Source organism: Ursus maritimus, unplaced genomic scaffold (genome assembly GCF_017311325.1).
Source record: "Ursus maritimus isolate PB19 unplaced genomic scaffold, ASM1731132v1 scaffold_29, whole genome shotgun sequence".
In the NCBI taxonomy this organism is placed as follows: domain Eukaryota; kingdom Metazoa; phylum Chordata; class Mammalia; order Carnivora; family Ursidae; genus Ursus; species Ursus maritimus.
In genome coordinates this window covers 34893285-34916710 of record NW_024425452.1, presented here as the reverse complement: position 1 = coordinate 34916710, position 23426 = coordinate 34893285, and the positions used below count along the sequence as shown (strand labels likewise).

At 39.7% G+C, this 23426-nt stretch overlaps 1 protein-coding gene across 1 annotated transcript in view; it reads left to right on the top strand.

Annotated features, from left to right (window-relative positions):
• The first annotated feature begins 66 nt into the window (after positions 1-66).
• Positions 67-23426, top strand: part of TBX18 (T-box transcription factor 18) — a 30086-nt gene continuing 6726 nt past the window's right edge. The window contains exons 1-6 of the mRNA XM_040643712.1: positions 67-1636; positions 2792-2996; positions 5210-5311; positions 8419-8590; positions 16350-16517; positions 19565-19629. Coding sequence (XP_040499646.1) covers positions 1330-1636; positions 2792-2996; positions 5210-5311; positions 8419-8590; positions 16350-16517; positions 19565-19629 — 1019 coding nt within the window. The 5' untranslated portion in view covers positions 67-1329. The remainder of the gene's footprint in view (positions 1637-2791; positions 2997-5209; positions 5312-8418; positions 8591-16349; positions 16518-19564; positions 19630-23426) is intronic.

Below are 23426 nucleotides of genomic sequence, written 5' to 3'. Positions count from 1 at the left end.
AAGAAGTGGCAAATTGTTTAAAGCAGGACAAATACGGAGTTAGGTTAAATCACAGAGACGTTTTTAAAAACAGCAGTGGAAATTTTATTGTATCTTAAAACATCTCACCTTGAGAAGTTTTTAGCAGATTTAAAACTAAATCTTTATCATTGAAGACATACAGAATTAAAATCCCACGATTTAACGTTTTAAAGTTAATTGTCATCACGCTTTGAAAGGAAAGGGAGGCTCCGGAAAGGGCGTGCTTTTACATACTAGTAAAGATGAGGGACTAAGCGATAATGTAAAATGTTGCTCTCCGAAATGTAAAGGATTGAAATATACCTTGAATTCCCACACCCTCCCCAAGAAAAAGCCAATAAGTAAAATGTAAACATAAATAAGCAAGTCCGATGCCATTCGTGGCAGAGTGGGCGCTACTAAATGCAGAAACGTTTAAATGAGAAAACACGGGCCTGCTGGCTGTGAATTGTTCCCACTCAAAAATGTTCTGAGTTGTAGCAATATCAAGTGATAAGGGAGTGGGACTGGACTTTAAAGTTTCTCGGAAGATTCTTGATATTCTAACGTGGCGATCATCTCGCTTTAAAGCCGGAGCCTCACCCTTTCCAGGTCTGGGTGAGGAAAACTAGAGACTGGGGCTGGACTGGGATGTGGCAGCCAGAGAGACTGACCGGGTTCAGCGCCCGGGGCTGGCACTTCCAAGCCAGACGGCGGCGCTTTTCTCTCCCTCTCTCTCTCTCTCTCTCTCTCTCTCTTTTTTTTTTTTTTTTTTTTGAGACCTTGTAAGGAGGTGGGCGCGGACTGCACGCAGTCGGCTCCGCCTGATTGGCTGGACTTCCGGGTGATTGACAGGGCCCCAGACTCCACCTCCGCCGCTTTATTGACACTAATGAGCAAGTTCTTCCCACCGCTCTCCTGCCTGGAAGTGCTGACAGATCAAGGCAACAAATTTCAATTACAATCCCTAATTTGTGTCCGCAGAGTGTTTTTTACCCCTGTTAGTCCTCTCTGGCGCATCAGTCGAAGCAGATCTTGGAGCAGCAGTAGGAGGTGGAGGGGGTGGGAACGAAGGAGAGCAGCAGTGAGAGCGCGCGCGAGAGACCGAGGGAAGGAAAGTTGGCGGGCGCGTCGCTGGTTCCTCGGATCCCGACACGAGCGAGAAAGAGGAAACGCCAAATTTGTTTTTGCCTGCGGCAGGGCAGGGGGCAGATCGGCCTGCGGGAGGCCCCGAGAGTCGTTCAAAGTTTGGCGGGGGAGTCGAGCGAGTGTGCGTGCGCCCGCGCGGGTGTATGTGCGTGAGGGGCGGGCGGGCGCCGGGCGGCGGGGATGGCCGAGAAGCGGAGGGGCTCGCCGTGCAGCATGCTCAGCCTTAAGGCGCACGCCTTCTCGGTGGAGGCGCTGATAGGCGCCGAGAAGCAGCAACAGCTTCAGAAGAAGCGACGGAAGCTGGGCGCGGAAGAGGCGGCCGGGGCCGTAGAGGACGGAGGCTGCAGCCGCGGCGGTGGCGCCGGTGAAGGGGGCTCCTCGGAGGGAGACGAAGGCGCTGCACTCCCGCCCCCGCCTGGGGCGGCATCCGGGCCCGCCCGGAGCTGCGCAGACCTGGAACGGAGCTGCGGCTCCCGCGGAGCCGCGGGTGAGTCGGCCCTTTCCCGCCCAACTTCTTCCCGCCGCGTCCCTCCCGGCCCCGCGGGGCCGCACGGCCGCGGGGACCGGAGCGGCTGCGAGTGAAGGGCGAGCGCGCGCCGCGCCCCCAGCGCCTGAGGCAGTTCAGCCTCCAGCGCTTTGGCCTTGGGTGTCGGGGCGCGAAGCTCACAGCCGCCCCGGCCGCTCTCGCCGCTCGACTCGGGTCGCCCTCCAGACGGTGAAAGCGCCGCTCGCAGCCTCGCTCCCGGCTGCCGCCGCCCCCTTGGCGACCCGCGCCGGGGCCGCTGCTCTTCGCGGCTCCCGGCGCCGCAGGTCTGTGCCTTCCGCTTCTGCCTCCCTTGGGGTTCCAGCCAATGGGTGCTCTTTTTTCTTTCCTCACTTTTAAAAGCGAGGGGGTGGGGGGAGCCACGGCCTAACCCCCCCGGCACCGGAACGAATGCCCTAAACAGTTCGGGCGAACCAGGAAGAGGGCGGCGTGCTCGCAGACGTGGTTTCCCGAGGGGCAGCGAGCCCTTCCTCCCTCCGGATTCGGCTGCCGGGGCCGTGGGCCTCCGAGGGCTGGCTCTTCTCGCCCCTCGCCGCTCGGCGGAGGGGCTCAGGGCGGTCGGGGGTTGGCGGGAGCCGAGTCTGAAGAGCTCTCTGGAGGATGCCGCTGCCCGGGCCCCAAACGAGGGGCCTCGCACGCCCGACGGGAGAGGAGGCCCGCGCGCTTCGGACCGGGGACCGGACGCCGGGCGGTTTTGCTGCGTGCGTTTCGGGTCGCGGTGTGTCGGGGTCCGCGGTGGGGCTCTGGACGCGGGCACCCATCTCGGGCTCAGCCGGCACGTATCCTAGACCCCGGGGGCCGCGCGGACCTTGTCCGGGGCCTTGACCCGGGGGAGGCCGGGAGGGAGGGGTGGACGCGGCCCTCCCGCTACTGCGGGACTCGGTCCTCGGAGGCCCCGCCGGCCCGTCGAGTCCCGTCGGCGCGCAGAGCCGGGGCTAACTAACCCCTGGGCCTGCTCCTTAGAAGAATCCGAAGGCACGGGAGCTTTCCCTTTTCTTCTGGTCCTTTTCGCCTCCCAGCCGCCCTCGGGGGTCTCCCCGTCCAAGTTCCTCTCTCGCGAGCCCTCACCGTTACCCCTTTTTGCCCTTTGCTGCCCAGGCGGCTGTGAGGACGGCTTCCTGCAGGGCGCTTCCCCGCTGGCGTCCCCGGGAGGATCCCCGAAGGGGTCCCCGGCGCCCCCCCTGGCACGGCCGGGGACCCCGCTGCCCTCGCCGCAGGCCCCGCGGGTGGATCTACAGGGAGCAGAACTCTGGAAGCGCTTCCACGAGATCGGCACGGAGATGATTATCACCAAGGCGGGCAGGTAAAGGGCGACCTGTGCGGGCGTCGGGCCTGGCCTCACCCCACCCCGTGATGGGTCAGGAAGGACAAGGGCCTGCAGAGCTGTGCAGTCTCCGGTTAGCAGTTTTGCACAGACAACACAAGGCCCGGGTTGTGGTTCACTTTTGAGACTGGCTGTGCCTGCCTACACCCGAGTGCCGTCGGTGAGGGGCCCAGCTCCGCCGCCCTCTTGGATGTTGGGGAGAAAATCCCCGTCGTCGCCCGTGCGGCTGCGGCTGCGGGTGATACCCCGCGTGCTGTGTAGTTAGACACTCCTGCTTATGCATACGTCTGTCCAGGCGTGTATTTAGGCTCTAGTTACCGTTTCTGGAACTACTGAACAGATGACTTTCCTCAACCCCCTCCTTAAAACAAAACAAAACGCAGTTTACTCTTGAGAAAACTATGATTTGTTTTTTTGTTTTGTTTTGTTTTTTGTTTTTTTGCTTTTTTTTTTTTTAGATTCCAGACTTCCAGGCTGGTTCTTTATCAAAAGATTTCCTAGCAATGTAAGAACGGGATGTCTTGTGCTATTTTGCTATGATACTAGAATGAAAAGTTACTGGAATCATCAGTAATACATGTATAATCCCTGCAAAAATAATTACCCGTTTTTTAAAAACTATTCTGTTTGTAGATCCAGTTACATGGCTGTATAGTTTTTTTCTAAATGAAATCCAACGCATTCGTCTAAATTTGCTGAAGAATACTAAAAAAATTGTAAGAAGTTATATGTATTTTTTTAAAGTGTGAAATGTGCACATCCATTAGTAAAATACATAGATTTGTTGGCTAGATACTACTAATTTGAAGGAAGCATAGAAATTTTTGCATTTAAAAGCTTTCAGTTCATTTAGTGCAGTGAAATCGATGAATAATATCTTCCTTAAAAGGAACTTTAAAAAGCACAGGGACTCTTTCAGGGAGTACACATGGCAAAAACCTGGATAGCATAAAAGTATCCAAACTTATTAGAAATTACAAAAACATATTTTATTGAATCCATATGCTACCTTCTACATTTTCACAGAGCTTTTATTAATGATCCAAATTCAGTCTTCAACAGCACAAAGCAACAGTTGTCTTATAAAGGACGTAGTTAAAGACCTTTACTCTTTATCTTACAGGTGCACTGAAACAACACTAAAACAGCCAGCATAGTAAACTGTTCTCATGCCTAGTTAGGAATAATGGACTTTCTTTTCACTGGAAGTGGTCTTCAGTGGCATTATTGTTATAGAAAAAGTTTTTGGTAAATAACGGTACTAAAATCTGTGTTATAAGGTTAAATTAGTAAAAATTAGATTAACTGGAAGGGTCCCAGACATAAATCATTAGAAGAAAGTTAAAAAAAAAAAAAGAACGAACTGCTGTATTTGTTTTTCATATACAATAATTTGCTGTTACAGTCTTGCTGTTGTGTCCTTTTTAAAAGATAGTGGCCTGTACTTTAGCACCCACTTTGATATGCATCTTTGTGAAGCCTAAAGAAACACAGATTTTCATTTGTTTTAATTAGCAAAGTTTTGAGTAAGTGTGGTTAAATAAGAAAGTATTTCCAGGGTATAGTGGGGGAAGGAATGATTTGGTAAATATACATTGTGTTTAGTTTCTGCTTTCAATAAAGAAGTTTTACTATACCTTTCAAATTTAGAGCAACTTTTGCACTTCACCTTTACCATGCTGCAGACAGGAAGTCCTGTCTCAATAAAGAACATATTGTTTGGTTATAGCATGGCACATTGGCTCCTTGTGGTTTTTTATAACCCTTTTAAAATTTCACATTATAATGTATTTTATCACTTGTACAAATTCAAATTTTCTATTTCTACCTTCGGAACATTTTTCTCATTTGTATTATTAAAGTAAATATGCTCATTGATTTTTATTTAAAAAATAAACTGCTTTTTTTAGTGCTATTGCTCCTTCAGCATACAATTCTTTTCCTTTTAGCTGTACTGACGTTTCAGTAAACACAGTGCATGGCAGAGTACAACAAATTACATTTAAAAGCCTCAGTTTTGATACGTCCTGTATTCTGATTCTTTGAATTAACATTATCAAAGTGAATGCTATAAATTTGTCCATATGAAAAACAGAGAGGTTTCCAGAGATTTCTTCGCTTACTCATTCTCCATGCTTAATCACAAACAAAAACAAAACCCATGCCCTGTTTCCTCCCCTCCGTATGAATAGGCGCATGTTTCCAGCAATGAGAGTGAAGATCTCAGGACTAGATCCTCACCAGCAATATTACATTGCCATGGACATTGTGCCAGTGGACAACAAAAGATACAGGTACAGTGATCAGATGGATACTGGAGGATAAGAATACGCTAGCATTTTACAGGCTATGCCTGCTGCAACTGTGATGACTGTGATGTTTGTTTCCAGAAACCTGTAGAATTTCTAGATCTCTAACCCAACTAACTGCCCGACAGTTCCAGTAGCCCAAGCGGTGCCTTCCCTTGTAGTACATGTGGAAACTTAATTTTTGTTTTGCTTTTAAGGGGTACAGAAATGTCCTTTAAGTATTGAGAAAACTTTAAATAGGGGCTAGTTTAGGGTTGCTAAACTGTGTCTTTTATAATGATTCACTTTTCAATTAGAATTTTGAGAGGAAATGTTAAATTTGTAGGTACACGTAATATTCAACGAAATGTTTCATTTTCTGTGATTATTTTGAGCTTTAAATAAAGTCCCTTTTTCTTGTGTTCAAAGTCATAACTGTTGGCAGGCTTTTTTCCTTTAATTTTAGGAAATTATTGAATTTAGAAAAATAAAATCTCATAATTCATTACGATATTAGGACATCTTTAAACTGGTAATGAATTTGTTAATTTATTGTTGTTTTTTGGTTAGTAGTTAATACAGTAGATTAAAAAAAGAACATTGTAGGATTTAGATTTTGAAAGAGGATGTATTATCCGGATATCAAGTAAAGTTGGAAAAGATACATATTCTAAAGTTTCAAACCAACCTTTGCTCTTTTTCTTTTGCAAGTAAGCAAATCAGCAATTTTCAATGGACAAAGCATTTTACTTTCCTGAGGAGTTAATAATGCTGACATTTAAAAAAGGAAAATTTTGAGTAGAAGATCAGAAGATGCTTGCTTTAAATTTTGGTCTTCTTTCTTTTCTTTTTTCTTTCTTTCCTTCTTTCTTTCTTTTTTTTTTTTTTTTACTTTTTATAAACAGCTAGAACATTTAATAAGTTTTTAAATGAAGTCAGATTTGGTTTTTATCACTTTTTAAAACTTAGGGAGGTACTTTTTTGAAACAGGCATACCAGTGTCAAAAGTATACAGATTTAATTAGTACAGGCACATATGGAATACTAAAAAAATGGGTAATAAAAAAGACAGTTTTATTGTTTGTGTTTTATATTGTATTGCTTATTTTAATTAAATAACTCATTAGAGAGTTTGCTAAAATTATCTACTACATGGTAGAAGCTAGAAGGCATTGTTTATTCTTTAAATATAGTTGATTTAAAATCCATATTCTAATTTGGGTTTTGTGTTGAGAAAGATAATGTAATTCTTAATGTGCTTTGAAATTATTCCTTTCTCTTCCAAATTTCTCTCCTATTTCTTCAAATATCTTTCATGTATTTTGGAAGGTTTATTTTACTTAGTTGATTCTTATTATTCTCACATAAAGCAAGAAAAATTTCAAGTATTGGTAGTAAGATGTCAAATTTTAAAAGATCAAACTGTAAATTTGTTTTCACTTAGAATGCTTCCGAAGAAATTGGGTTTTAGCAATTGTATTTAGAATGTTTCACGGAGAATATGTAACATGTAACATTTATTCTCTTGATGAGTGTGGATTTTTGAACTATTGAATATGTGTACTTTCTCAAGGTTTTGATAGAGCATATTACTCCATTTATTTTGGGAATAACTATAGTGCAGTTTTTTTTCTTGCATTTCTGAGATTTACATTTTATTTTCTAACTTTTAGCAATAGTAGAAAAAAGTTTTTGGCTTATTCTCTGCTGTCAAAGAGTGGTATTTGGTCAAACTAAAAGTGCTTGTGATGCAAAATTAATATTCACAGAAGCCTATGCACTTAGGAATTTATTTACTGAAATTATGCTATACCAATATAGGGAAGTTTTAAAAAAATTATTCTTAATTTTGTGATTATGTATTTTTCTCCCAAGAAAAGGAATTAAAGAATAGAAGGCATATTGAGCTCAAAAGAGAATGAAATATGTGACATTAGTTGAAACACAGGACCTCACCAGAGATGTTATGAAAATATTTCATGCTATTTTTAAAAGAAATTTGCATACTACACAGGTACAATTCTCTGAGACTATACACAAATTATTGCTTTAAATTGCATGTCATATTTTAAAATACAAATGGAAGGAAAACACCTAAGTATATAATTTCATTTTATACCCTTTTCTAAGTGAATCATCATATACTAGTTTCTAGTTTTTGAATTAGTGAATTTTAAATTAACAATTAATAAATGATAGTCTGAATATAGAATTAAATATTATGATATTATTTATTACCTGAAACATTGTTATTTAAATGTATTATTCTTACAGAGTCAATATATTTGACATATATAAACAAACAGAAGAGGGTGTTTGGTCCCTTAAATAGAAAAATAATATTAATTAGATATACCCTCATTTTCAAAGTTTGGTGTATATTTTGATTAGTGGTATTTGCAAACTAAAGAATTTTCTTATAAGGGTTGAGAAAGAGAAATTTAGGAGATAAAGACCTACATTTTTTGATTATACAAAAATTTTAAGTTAAACTTAAGACATTATCTACAATTTTTAGTTCAATAGAATTAGAAAAATATTCTGAATGATCATAGCTAAAACTCTTTTTCTAAGAAAATAAAAGTTATAGAACTTTTGACAGTTTCCCCTTGCCTTTCTACCAACTACCTAATTCATCTGTACGTTGCCTAAAATGGAAAGTGGTCTTAAAGGAAGTGTGGGACACTTTAAGGTATAACTCTCAAGTATTTTGGAGATTTACTTAAAGGTGAGCTTGACAACTTTAAGCTTGACAACAGTAGTTTCTTCATGTCAATTGAATATCCAGATGTAAAATGGAAAATATCAGAATACAGATGGAATGTCTGATGTGAATAAGTGTGATTCATAAGAATTCAGATAGTTGAATTTATGGGGGTGATAGTGTGCATAAATCCTTAAGGCATCACTTACTCTGAGAGGTCAGAAGGCCACTTGCTGCCTCAGAGTTTTTGAAAAGTGCTTGAAATCTTATTTTATGTGTATTGGATGTAAAGAGCAAGTTGTTGTTCTTTAGACTTAAAAATAAAAGATATACAGTTGTCTGATTCTACGGACTTGGAAATTCCAAGAAAACAATAGTCTGTATACTGAGCCTCGTCATTGCCTTCTAGGTATGTTTACCACAGCTCTAAGTGGATGGTGGCGGGTAACGCTGACTCCCCCGTGCCACCACGCGTGTACATCCATCCAGACTCGCCTGCCTCAGGAGAGACTTGGATGAGACAAGTGATCAGCTTTGACAAGCTGAAGCTCACCAACAATGAACTGGATGACCAAGGCCATGTGAGTAGACGGCCTCCCCGACGTGCCACCATGGGGTGGTGTAGCCATAGCTATGCTGTGTCCGACTGAAGGGCATGAATTTCTCTCCAAAGCTATTTGATCGGCATGTGCCTAATTTGTGCAAAATCAAGGTTATATTTGCATCAGAGACTATGCCTGTTGCCTGAAGCGTATCCTACTAAACATTTAATAGGCTAAAACTAGATATGCATTTGTATTGAAATGATAGAATCTCAGGCAGACATTTTTAGCCAAAACATTTGTTTGAAACCCTATGAGGTGCTAATTATTATGCTCCGAATGTGAATACTTGGGAGTTGGGTTAACATGGATAATGGTGTATTGTGTCCTGCCTGCATTCAGCTCTTCCTGATTGAAGCTTATTGCTTCTCAGTAATGGCCCAGGCTTACGCTATTTGTATATTCCATCTGCACGTTCCCAGGTGTTTTGTAATGGCATTGAATGTGTCAAAATATGTTACAGTAACAATTCCTTTTAGTCTTAAAACTGCTGTAGCATGATGTGTAAGTCAAAGTCAGTCATTCCAATAATATAATGATTTTTAACACCTTATTGTTATGCAATATTGCTCCTAGGCAAGATTTCTATGTTATTATTTTAATAAATAAGTAACTCTGGATACATGCTGATGTCCATCAAAAGCTAGCATTTCTATTAGGTTTTTGTTATTTGAGAGGGTTTTGATTGAGGCAGGATTGAAACGCCTTCTGAAGAGTACGTCATACATACTCACTAGATCATTTTTCGAAGGGTGACATAAAGATAGTATATTTATGAGCAAATCTTTTATTTTATTTTTTATTTTTTTATTTTATTTTTTTTTTTTAAAGATTTTATTTATTTATTCGACAGAGATAGAGACAGCCAGGGAGAGAGGGAACACAAGCAGGGGGAGTGGGAGAGGAAGAAGCAGGCTCATAGCGGAGGAGCCTGATGTGGGGCTCGATCCCATAACGCCGGGATCACGCCCTGAGCCGAAGGCAGACGCTTAACCGCTGTGCCACCCAGGTGCCCCTTGAGCAAATCTTTTAAAACCGAAATACAAACTGTCATAAACTAGTAATACAGTTATGATGGGATATGATTTGCAAGTTGCTAGACAGTATCTTAAGCAGTTGACCTTAATAAAAACATTTAAGTGTGAATTTCATTGCAGTACTAATTCAGTATCTAGATTGTTGAGATACATGTATTTTACATTGCTTTTGTTTGTTGCCTTTCATGATTTAAAACAAAACCAGAAGAGTATCGTAGTAGATTTCATTTCTGAATCCAACTTCATGCCCTATATTTTAGTGCATGACTTCATTTCTATTCTTTTTGTTCTTTACGTACACAGTCAAGGAGTAACGGTTATTTTTCACTTGATTTCAGGGAAGGAACACTAGTTTCTACTCTCATTGAGGGAGCTGGCTGAAATTTTGCCAGCATGTTCATTGAGGGGTCTTTTATTTTTGGAGTAGAAAATTTAAAAAGAATGCCATTAAGCGTGACTCGTTTTCAAAAGCTTAAATATCCTCTACTTTCCTGAGTTCTGTGGTTTGAGAACATATCTTTTAAAGAGATAACTGGATCTAAAGATACATACGGTCATATATAAGGTACACTTCTTTAAATCAGTATGGTCACTTTCTAGTTCTAATTCTTTCAGAACAAATTATTGGCTTTATATATAATAAAGTATCTGTAATATTTGATATAGTAATTTGTTTCTATAATTTTAACTTTGTAAATTCACTAGACTTTATATAAAACAGTATTATCTAGAGGAACAGAACCAGTAAAATGTGTATAAATATGTACACAGAGAGAGGTTTATTTAAGAAATTGGCTCACGTAATTGTGGGGGCTGGTAGGTCGCAGATCTACAGAGCAGGCCAGCAGGCTGGGGACTCAGGGAAGAGGTGAGGTTGCATCTCAAGCATGAAGGTGGTCTCAAAGCAGAATTCCTTTTTTCTCGGGGGATCTCAGTCTGTTTTTCTTAAAACCTTCAACTGATTGGATAAAGCCCACCCACATTATGGAGAATAATCGGCTTTACTCAAAGTCTACTGATTTAAATGTTAACCTCACCTAGGAACGCTCAATTTGTTGAGCATCTGACTCTTGATTTCTGCTCAGGTTTTGATCTTAGGGTTCTCAGATCGAGCCTGGCATTGGGCTCCACACTCAGTGTAGAATATGCTTGAGGTTCTCTCTCTCCCTTTCCCCCTCCCCCTGTTGCAAGCACTCTCTCTGTCTCTCTGAAATAAATGAATAAATAAAATCTTATAAAAAATAAATGTTAACCTCATCTAAAAAGTAGCTTCATAGCAACATCCAGACTTGTGTTCGCCCTAATATCTAGGAAACTTGGCCTAGCCAAGTAGACACATACAATTAATCAACAAAGAGCATTTATTTAAACATAAAAGAATACATTGCAAACTGAAATTCAATTGTTTATGCCTAAATAATTACAATATTTCACTTTTAGGAAAAACAATAAAATATAGCAGAAAACAGGCAACATTTCTAGTGAAATGTGTCATCTATAGTTAAATTTTTCTTTTAAGGTTGTGGCAGGATGTAATACTTTAATACAGGGACGTAATTAATGAATGTGGAAACGGAGAGAAAGTTATATACCTGTACACTTTGGAGGCAAGAAAATTGCTTTTGCACATGGTAAAAATGTATGAATCAGTTGATGCCAGAGGAAAATGCAGGAGGAGAAATGCTCTCTTCCATTATTTATTTTAAAAATGTATATTTTTTAAGACTTTGTAAAAGGTAGTACAACGTAAAAAGCCACAGTCTCTGCCTTCAGTGATCTAGCCTCGATGGGGAGAGAAGACGTGCACACAGATAATCATGGTGTTGGCTCAGAGAAGTACAAACGCCACATTATTCCAGCCAGGAGAGATTGGGAAGGTTTCATGGGAACATGTCTGTTGTGTTTATTTACTCAGTTTGATGACCCAGATGAGGTGATATTAGAGATTAGGCATTTGTTTCTTAGTCCACTGTTGACATGATTCAGCATCTAGGAAGACAGTAGTACCACTATGGTGGGACTCTCTCATTCAGTAGTCCTTTTCCTGATGCAGAGACCTCTTAGGGACTCACCCCTCTGCCATCCTATGGTTGAGGTTCTCCTGACCGCAAATTCTGAAGGAAGTGACACTAATTTCTAGTTATTCAAGCTGTACACTCAAATGAGAGGTGATTTTTAAATTTACTTTCTAACTTGCTTTCTTACTTTTTTTTGGCCTCTCAGTTCAAGTTTTACTATGCAAAAGGTATGTAAGCATTCAACATAGTGCCCTGAGAACTGCATGTAGACTTGGGACTTCTATTAAACACGGTGTGTTTAACATAGATTCACATCCTCACAGGGCTGTGACTGGACCTAGACCTGTATGAGACGTGAAATTATATGGCATTGGGTTTTCCTCAATGTGACTTCATCTTCTCAAATACCAGGGATTGTTTAGAGAGGAGTACTGGTGAGAATCTAGAGTGGAATGTCCTACTACTCCACAACTAATCTTTGAATGTTGTAAAGACTTTATAATCTCTACTTACTCCTTGGGGAATCTGTAGCCAGCTTTATGTTAGATTGTATGCAGTCTAAGACGGGTCCTTGGGCTACCAATGTGCAGATGGTTAGCATGCTTCTAAGATATTTCCTTCTCATCGTGTGCATGTTTCCTTATTCATCTGGAATTTGTTGTCTGGACGGAAACATTTAGATGAGCATTTCCCTAAAAAATTGGAGGGGCACCTGGGTGGCTCAGTCAGTTAAGCGTCCGACTCCCCATTTTGGCTCAGGTCATGATCTCAGGGTTGTGAGATCAAGCTCCACCTTGGGCTCTATGCTCAGCAGGGAGTCTGGTTGGAATTCTGTCTCCCTCTCCCTCTGCACTCCCCGTTCTCTCTCTCTTTCTCAAATAAATAAATCTTTAAAAAATTAGAAGACATTTAACAGGTAATGGCACCTTTAAACCTTGGCAGGACTCATGCCCCAGTGCTGGGGTACTTTGGAAGGAAGCGTGGCCAGTCTGCCATAGTCAGGGGACCTGTGGAGGGTCTCTTTCTCAGCTGCTGAGGAGTCAGTGACATAGAGTCACCCTAGCTCTGAGTTTGCCCTCATCCTCTTCCCATTTCTGCTTGAGAATCGGGGGGGGGCGGGGAGGCAAGGTACTACAGGGGAGATTGCCAAGATCTCCTTTTTGAAGGAACTTGCAACAGCTTGGAGATCCAACAGGTTCATGTTCATAAGCATGTCAGTTTGGCTCTCTAGGGCTTGGTTTTCTCATGTGTTATATTAAAGCCAGAGAATTTTGAGTGAATCAGATGAGCTGATGAACTTTAACATGCATATGTATAAGGAGTGTTTCATATACAGTGTGTGTGAAACAAAACCAAGGCCATCTTGCTATGGAGCTTGTGATTCGGTGTCACTGTCTTGACCCCTGCCATTTACAGTGAGTCAGGGCTAGATGTCATCAGTAATGCAGGAGCCAAGGATCTGCTCCTCCTTGGCCCTTTCCTTGACTTGTGCCAACACTGGCATTTAGGTCATCTAGAAAATTTCCAGAGTCAGCAGGTAATGTTTCCTTATTGAGCTGTTTTGTAAGGCACAGCTGGCATGTCTATCAAATTTCAGGCGCGTTAGGCCCTTCACATTAAAGATAAATAATATGCTTCTTTTGACTCAAAACTAGTGTCTTTAGAGTAGAAAAAACATGTATTAACCTGCATATGGACAGCATTCTGTATTTATGAACATTAGTCCATGTGGCTATCTGTGTTACTAGGTAATGCCAAAAAGAAAAAAAAAAAATCCTCCTTTTAAACAGAACAGAGAGCATGGAAAATGCAGATCAGATATAATTATTTGAGTTTCAGCGTTATCATTGTGGTCTCCTTGTTTATAAGGCCAGGAGTTCTCCTGGTTCTGCTTGTTTTATTACATAAGCAAAATGTTATTGACCACTCATCATTATAAGTTTGATAGATCATTAAAAAGCAAATAATGCTATTTTATGCAGAAGAACTGAGGCTTGTTAAGCATTCCCCGAAAACATCCAGAGATGTATTAAATCCCTATAGATAATATTGAAAGCATGTTATTTTGCTGGAAAGATCTCCAAATTATTGTTGGCAGTTGCCCTTTAATGTGCAGACATAGGCATACATCAGCTATTTCTTTTTTTTTTTTTTAAGATTTTATTTATTTATTTGACAGAGATAGAGACAGCCAGCGAGAGAGGGAACACAAGCAGGGGGAGTGGGAGAGGAAGAAGCAGGCTCATAGAGGAGGAGCCTGACGTGGGGCTCGATCCCATAAGGCCGGGACCACGCCCTGAGCTGAAGGCAGACGCTTAACCGCTGTGCCACCCAGGCACCCTTACATCAGCTATTTCTATACCCTACCTCAGTGTACCCCACCTTATGTCAGTTTGGAAATTCTGTAAGGATAGAAAGAAATAAAGTTTAAATATGTATAGCTATGTGGAGAAATCTGCTCGAGAGAACAAAGACTTCATAAAACAAGAACCTATGTTCATTGACTAGTAAACAGAAACCCAAATCAGTTTTTATTTCCTTCAACCCAAGGCAGTTTGTTTTAATCTTCTGAAATGAGCTATGTTCTTATTTTTGTCTGTTTGATGTAAAGTGGCTTTCTCCAATTTCTCTTCTACTCTGGAATTTGCTGATCACTAGAATCATTAGAATCAGTCTTGCACCTATGTTTTTAAGACGTTTTACCTGACTCACATGACCAGTTGTACATGTTGTGTTATGACCTGGTGTAAACACGCGCAAAGAAAATCATGTTTTGCAAAACAGTACTGAAGGGTTACTGAAGTTCTGTCCTTTTTTTAGACCTGGAAAGAGACTTTTCCAGAGCTTGCAGATTCATGTGTGTATCCGCAGGTGATACTCACGCTGCCCCCCATCAAGCAGGTCTGGTGGGCGCCGTCATCAGATCTGCCATCCAGGCATCTCCTCCACCAATAGAAAGAGAATTTTAGGGTAAAAAACAAAACAAAACAAAACTGACCACTGTGCTGGTTACTGCCAGAGGGGAAAGACATCCTCTGGTGGTTGCAACCACGCTGTCTAGGTCTAGGGCTGTTTGTTTTGGGGCTGGTCAAATATTCTGAATTTGGCTTTGTTAAACTGCTCATATCCTGAAAAACACGAGGCAGGTCAACCACTGTGCTTTTCCAAGACTTTGTTTAAGGATTTCTCCTCTAGGATAAAGAAAGGGGGGGTCATCAGAAGGGGGAATGAAACATGAGAGACTATGGACTATGAGAAACAAACTGAGGGCCTCAGAGAGGAGGGGGGTGAGGGAATGGGATAGACTGGTGATGGGTAGTAAGGAGGGCACGTATTGCATGGTGCACTGGGTGTTATACGCAACTAATGAATCATCGAGCCTTACATCGGAAACCGGGGATGTACTGTATGGTGACTTACATAATATAATAAAAAATCATTAAAAAAAAAGAAAAGGATTTCTCCTCTAAACTCCCAACTCCCCAAACCCGAATTCAAATCGTGTAACTCAGGGAAGATACAGCTCTATTAACTGAACTCATTGATAATACCTGAATGTGGACTCCCAGCAGCCAATAGAAAATTTCACTGGATAAGGCTATTTTTTAAAATTTTATCTCCTATACCTTGAAAGCATAAAATATAAAGAAAAAGAAAAAAATTCACCCACAATCTCATTATCCGGAGATGATCACTCTTCTTATCTTTCTGTGGGTCCTTTTTACTGTCTTCATGTCGTTGTGATTAGTTTGTAAACAACTTGGATCATTTAAGGTTTAAAAAGAAGCATTTTATTTTGTGGTTAAAAATGTCCTAAATAGCACTTAGTCGTGGCTGAATAACACCTGTCCCACTGTATGGACTTTCATTTACTTAACCAATCTACTCATGTAAGTGGTTTATGGTTTCTCCACTGTTACAAGATGGTGCACTGCCCATCTCTATACATGAAGTGCTTTTTTTTTGGATTTGAAATATTTTCTTGGCTAAATTCTCAGAAGTGGAATCATGGGGTAGAAAGTAGTTGAACCATATTATCAGATTGCCCTAGAAGAGTCTGAGTGCACCAGCTTTTCCATCCCCAGGTGCCTGGGTTTTGGAAATTTCGCTGTGATGGAGACATGGACATTGGGTTCTCCAGGCAAACCAGGGATGTTGTAAGCCACACACAAGGCAGACTCTTGGATATCCTTAGAATTCCTTTTGCCCTTGAATAGACATGTTACTGTCACCAATAGAGAAAAAATTTTCTCTGAAGAAAACCGTGGTGTGCAAATACTTATTTTTAGGAAATGGGTGTGGTGGAATTTAAATAATCATTTCAATCTCATTTTTAGTTTTACTGGTTTGGACTCTTATGTTCCATTTGGCTCATTATAAATAAAACGCAGATGAATTTATTCTTGTATTTTCAGAAACAGAAAATTAGATGTTAAGTTCATAGTTGTACACAGAGTTCCACCAAAATAATGACTTTTTTCCTTTAGTATTTTTATGCGTATTTTACAAATAACTTCTTAGTCCTCCCTTTCCAGTTTTGACATACTTTATTAGATTGGCACTTTTACATCCTTGGAAATTTTCATTTCCAACTGGGATTTATTTTACACATTAAACATTTAGTCATGGTGTTGAGATTGGGCAGAAGTTCTTGATATATTTGGCTTTCTTTCCTTGACACAGATTATTCTTCATTCTATGCACAAATACCAACCTCGGGTCCATGTCATCCGTAAAGACTGCGGGGATGATCTTTCTCCCATCAAGCCTGTTCCATCTGGGGAGGGAGTAAAGGCATTCTCCTTTCCAGAAACTGTCTTCACGACTGTCACGGCCTATCAGAATCAGCAGGTATTGTTCTCAGAATTGCTGTCTTTCTAGACTCTTCATTTCAGGTGTCAGTAGAAAGCTAGTTATCTTTTTCATGGTATCTAAATGTTATGAAGTGTCATAAAGCATTTGCCATATAAGACATCCAGGATGTGTGTATGTGTGTGTGTGTGTGTATCTATATAAACAATTTTTTATCCGTGATTCCCCAAGTAAGGCTACTTCTAGTGAGAATTTCTTAAGAAAAGAATGTGTCTCATGACTAACAGTAGAGGTTTGCTTTCCGTTTTGAGATGTTGAATCATGATGTCATAATTAAAATTAGAAATCATGTGGGGGCTCCTGGGTGGTTTAGCTGACTCTTAATTTGGGCTCAGGTCATGATCTCGGGGTCCTGAGATTGAGCCCCAAGTCAGACTCTGCACTGGGCATGGAGCTTGCTTAAGATTCTCTCTCCCTCTGCCCCTCCCCTCCACTAACTCTCTCTTTCTCTACAAAAAAAATAAAAATAAATAAAAATAAAAAGCATGTATATTGCCTAGGAAATAGACATGTAGAGTATGAAACCTGGATTGTATAATAGAACATGGGATTTGATAATTCACATTGCCTTAAAACTATGATCCATGTATTATAGGAAATATTTCAGAAGCATTTATCTTACATAATCATTTTGGTATATATACAAAAAGGGCTATTTCTTTCAAGATATGCTTTAATTGTGACAGAGGGTGATACATATGCTTATAGTCTGAGAGATAGCAGTTGTGGAGTAATCTTTTCATAAAATTAGTAATAATTTCAAAAGTGAAATATTTCTTTTCAGTATAGGTAAGCGTATGTGTTTCTTTAAGGCTGTGTCAAGTAGGTGGGAAATTGATTCAAGGCAATTATTTAGTCCATGCAGTTATGGCCAGTTTTCATAAAATGTAATGATGTAGTTGAGGCTGATGTGGTCTGTGGTAGACTTTTTTTTTTTTAAGGAAAAATATAATGCCTGAGGAGAAAAGAGGAGAGACATTCAGTACCTTTTAAGCAACCCCAGTTTATCTGTCACTTTTTGTCTCTCAAACACAAACAGATTGACAATGTCAACTGTGTATTTTTCTCCCGGCCTCTGTGATACAATAAACAAGATGCAGTGGGCTTTTGGTACATGTTGGTGATGATTACCAAGTGACAAACTTAGACAAATCGAGTAATAGGGTAAAGAAATTGAAGAAGGGGAATTGATAATGACCAGACACAATGATGTTCATTTTTTTAACTTCCTGGCTCCTATTTTCAGAGCTCATGGAACACTGATAAGCACCTTAGCCTGGTGGTGGTGAACAGCGCGGCGCTCTGAAGCCCAGGGTCCCAGCCTAGCTCTACGGACAAATAACCTTATGATCATAGGGAACTTAAGCCTTGGTTTAAAAGAAAACATAAGATTGGGATAATAACTACATTTAAGTTGCCATGAGAATTAAATGAAATATGCATATAAAAGTCTTAGTGCAGCATACATAGTATGAACTGAGTAATAAAAATAATGGCAATAGTAACATACCTCTATTCAGACAAGGCACCGTTATATACATCTCTACTCTTTTTTGAAATACTATTTTAAATGAACATTTAAATTATTTAAATGAACAAAGAAGCTGTGATGAACTATACAGAATTCCTTCAGGACAGTATAAGGGGATTGTGGATGACTTTTCAGAGATGCGTTTTCTTTTCCTTAGCGTTATCCAACAGTGTTCATTTGTCCTTAGTCAAAATGGCACCATCGGAAGTATGTTCATTAACTTTGTAGATTCCACTAAGCCAAAGAGCACAGAAAACAAAGCATGTTGTGATTCTTAGAAAATAGGCTGTAACTTCCTTTGGGCAAGGTGGAGATCTATTAAGAAATAGATGAGATGTTATTAGTATCAATTATAAGATGGTATAACTAAAAAAATTTTTTTAATGGAGATGATTAGACCATTTGTAAAAATCCCACCCCCAAATTTCTGCTAAACTTAAAACATTTATTTCTACTACATGAATAAGATTTAATCTCATTAGAGCCTTCCAGTAGTGGTTAGCTCTGGTTAGACATTCACTGTAGGACTCTGACCAGGTCAGGACTCAACAGAAAACAGAGGAAAGAATAAAATTTTCAGATGAGAGCCATAAAGAGGATATAAAGGGCGACAAAGAAAAATACAGAGACAGAAAAGTTAAAGAAGCATGTATTACCTAATTCTGAAGAAGAGAGGGATGCGTAGGAGCTTAACGGCATTCAAGTGTTGTAAGTAACTTGACTAGATAGAAGTTGGATGTTACCCATTACCAAGAGGAACAGGATTAAACCATGTCACAGAGTCAAAGGGAAGAGCTTTAGTTCAGAGGGATTGTCAAACAAAGGACAGGTTATCAGCAGGAGACTCAGACTATGGACTCCGAGAAACGAACTGAGGGCTTCAGAGGGGAGGAGGGTGGGGGAATGGGATAGACCGGTGATGGGTAGTAAGGAGGACACGTATTGCATGGTGCACTGGGTGTTATACGCAACTAATGAATCATCGAACCTTACATCGGAAACTGGGAATATACTGTATGGTGACTAACATAATATAATAAAAAATATTATTATAAAAAAATTAAAAAATAAAATAAAATAGACTTCTGATGACAATGGCCATGGTAGATCTATCCCCTGTCGTATTTAATCAGACCCGTTTTTGGACATTAGGTTATTCTGGTTTTTTTAATCATTATAAATAATGCCGTAATAAACATCTTGTAGAAACAAACAAACAAAAAAAGAAGTTCCTTCTCCAGTGATGTTAAAAGCAAAACATATTTTATTTGCAGAGTGAATAGGGGTGGGGAATGTCTCTTTCATAGCAAATGCATGTGTGGGTGATTTCTGAAATTTTCTTCTAGCTTTGCAGCTAAGATAATAAAATACCTGAGAAATAGGGGAGAGGAATGCAGTCAGTTTTGGAATTACTTGTAGTTCTTCCACCATTTCTGTTTTTAATCACCTTACTTGACATTTATAATATTCAATATGATTTTTTTGTACTCTGCAGATTACTCGCCTAAAGATAGATAGGAATCCATTTGCCAAAGGCTTCCGAGACTCTGGGCGTAACAGGTAAGACTTGGTGAAGAACATTCTGGCTCTGATAAATATATTTGATTTGTTGTTGTGACTTTTCCATTGCAAGGTAAATGGTTAAATTTACTGACATTGTTTTGAAATAATTTTCTGATGAGGATTAAAATTTGTCGGTACCGCTGGGCTTTGGGTGTAACTTATTTTTGGCGTAGTGCTATGGCCTGCCTGTTCCTAAGGTGAATTTTGATGTGGGATGCTGGCTGAAAAATGCAAGTTCTCAGGGTGCACAGTGCATGCCACCTCTGAAGGGACCTTGAGAAAACCTGTCTTTCAGACTCAGGGGCTTCAGTATCTCAAGTTGAGAGCCTGCCCTTCAGGCCCTGGGGCTTCAGTATTCCAAGTCAATAGCCTCTCTGCATGTTGTTTTGTAATTTGCTTAGTGATGTCACAACAATCTATTGATTCTGTCTTCGGAATATGATGGGGTTCCATTCCCTCTCCGTTGCCTCTGATTTCCAACTGGAATATGAAACTACTCCCCATTGCCAAGAGAGCTGATGTTCTTTAGTTTCCAAATTTGTCTTGGCTGAGCTGACAGCCACACACTTGTTTATTTTTTCTGTGTCGTGTTTTATGGTGTTTGTACTAGGAGGGAGAGCAACCATAATGAATTCCACTCTGTGACTTTTATCAGAAAGCAGATCACCCTTGTCTGGGTGCCAAGGGTTTTTGAATTTATCGATACGATTCTATTCCTGTTTAGTTCAGTGCAACATTTTCTTAAATGAGTATTGATAGTAATAGAGAGTAATAATAGACTAACGCTCTCCAGATGCCTTTTCAGGGGAAGGCTTTGACTGGAATGTTTTTAAAGCTTTTAAAAAGAAATATTTGAGAGATTTTTACTCCAGAAATTATTCTAATACTTCTTGAAAACTTGGTATTCTTGAAAAGTTGGTATAGGCTACGTGTGCAGGAAGTCGAAATCTCCAATTGTTTTGTTTTAGGGACAGTTTGATTTAAAATTGTAGAGAGAAAACAATCAGGTGGTAGTCCAGAGTTTAGTTTCTTTCAGCTGATTATTTGGGCAAGGCTGCTGCACACAGAGATCTTTTATCAGAATACAGTCAAGTGCTTGCTGAATATTCTCATGCAGGGGCATTGTTTAAACACCGTGCAGCACGAGGACGAAAATGCAGCTGCGATGCATTGGGTTTAGTGCGTGTACATCAACAAGACTGACCAGTAATAGGACTGATAAGTCCCTCTGAAATTCTTTATTCTGTAGGAAGATTTGCAGGTGTTCCTGTAATGCCCGTTGTCTGATATATTGAAATCATTCTGTCTTTTTAGATGTTTGTTTTTAATGTGAGAACAACTTTGCTTGGCTCTTGTTATGTTACATTAGCTCTTGGTTAACTTTGCTGTCCGGAGGAGTTTCTAAAAGCTGAATAGTAACTGAGAAGGTCACCGGTGTGGGACTAATGGGAGCCTTTGGGGCGACTTCTTTTCTACCTTGACAAATACTTTGATGGAATCATCTTGTGGTTTTGGTTATAGCAGTATAGTATTTATCCATTTAAGGTCTTGCATTACTTTCATTTCATTATTTTTTTAAGCAGTGAACACATTTATTAAAACTCACTGAAACTCCAGGAAGGCAGTACTGAGGCTTGAGGAGCATACAGCCGGGAACCGTGTCCGGGCTCTCCCGTAGGACTGACCTAGCAGACACCTCACTGCTATCGATACTGGGGGAATCACACTGCTTGGATACTGTCCGTTCATTTTTGAAGCAATACATTTAAAAATATTTTTAAAGGTGGATTTTGGGTAGATAACAATAGTGAATAAACCTATAAATAGAAGTGAGATGATAGGTGCCTATGACAAGTTTTCAGGAAGAATTCTAGAAATGTCAGCATAATGGAAAGGCATTTGAATTTGGTAAGTGAAAAAAATCGGTGGGATTGGTGAAAAAAAACCAGCTAAGCTCCTTGTTTGTTATCATGAGGTTAGAATGCTAGGTTTGGTAGTAATTTTTTCCTTCCCTTTGTTTTACTGGTATATAGGTTTGGCATTCGTGGTGCTTGCTATGATTTCTTTCCTGACTCTAAAACTTTTAAAGTTTTTAATGGACATACAGAACATAAGGAATTATGTTTTAACACTTTTTAAATTTTGTTAGATTTTAAATTTTTTGTTTTGCTCCAAATGTTTAAGCAGTATCAGTACAGGAAAATTATGTTGAGTCTATACATAGCTTTCTTATGAGTGAAAGGAATAATTTCACTTTTTGTCTCCTTAAAATTAGTTTTGCTGCTTATGGTAGGTAGCTGTTCAGTGCCTATTTTGGAGTGCTAAATATTTATAAATCAACATTCTCTATTTAGAAATCTAATTTTAACATTTTCCATTGATAAATACAACAACTCATGTATGGAGAAGAGGGAATTTGGTCAGCTTATAGATTTCTAACTTTATGTTATGTATTATTTTCCTTTAAAAAAATTAAAATTATTTTCCTTTAAAAAATTAAAAAAAAATTATGTATTATTTTCCTTTAAAAAAAGTTGAAGTTATAATGTAAGACTTGGAGGGTGCATTGGGTTGAGGGGCTTGGGGAGGGAGTGATATTTTTTCATATAAATAGAGAAGAAAGCCCATGAGAAAAAGTTCATTATATTTCCTTAAAATCCCTGTCTGTTGTCTTATTGTTACTACTTCTTAGTATAAATTCTGTTTTTATTTTCCCCCATATATGAAATAAACAAATTAACCAGGACAAGAAATAAACATGGACTTGTGATTTTTTTAAACTTTATAAAACAATTTGCTTTAATTAAAAATTATCCCTTCCTGGTTATTTATGGTTCTACAGCCTATTTTATAGGAATCAGTAGCTTCAGCCCTTAAAAGCTCTCCTGTAAGACATTTGCTACGTGAAAGAGAATTTATGTGCTGAGAATAGTTTCATTCTTCAGTTAGGCCTTAGGTTTGACCCTATAAAACTTTTTACTCAGGAAGGTACAGAAATTTCTTTGCTTTAAATACTTCAGGAAAAACATAACCATTTTACTAAATAAACTTGGCCATTTGATAGCATAAATTAGGGTGGTGATAAAATGTGGAAATTGTTCAAAGGCATCTTGTATAAATTATCGCCTTGGCTACACTCCTGCTGGAGGTGCCTTTTATCTTTTCTTTAACTAGATGGGAAAAGTCTCCATGACTGGAGAAAATGAAGGCCTTTTTTAAAAAGTCCAGATTCAGCTAATAAATATTTTATAACAGTTTCCTGCAAAATATCTGAAATCCTTTCTGGAACTTGCAGTGTGAAACAGCAGCCTCCAGAAAAATATCAATAGCTCTAAGTCAGATCACTTGTAGATACGACATTTTCAGAGCATGTCTTTAAAGCTTTGGGTTATGTTTGTGATGATCAATGATGTCTCCCCAAGAACTGGGTGTATGGGTTTGTATTTGAAGCACAAGGAAGTTTACACCGCTGAAACAAATAACGCAGGAATGCTCATCTCCATAGTTAATACAGGTCTAATCCAGTGGATGCTGTTTAATTACCTCTTAGCAAACTCCCCTCGAGACCACTCCATGACTGCTTTGGTATCCTTAATATTTAAAACCAGAATCATTAAAACTCATCGATGTGGTAGTAAAAAAGCAGTTTTATACAAAACTGCATCCTGACATGCTTTAGCATTTAAAAAAGCTTGTTTCTAGAAAGTCATAAAACTTAGTACAAGCTAAATATAGAGTAATCAGGTAAATAGTACCCAGCACTCATTAGTTGAGTATTAAATGCAACCTGCAGG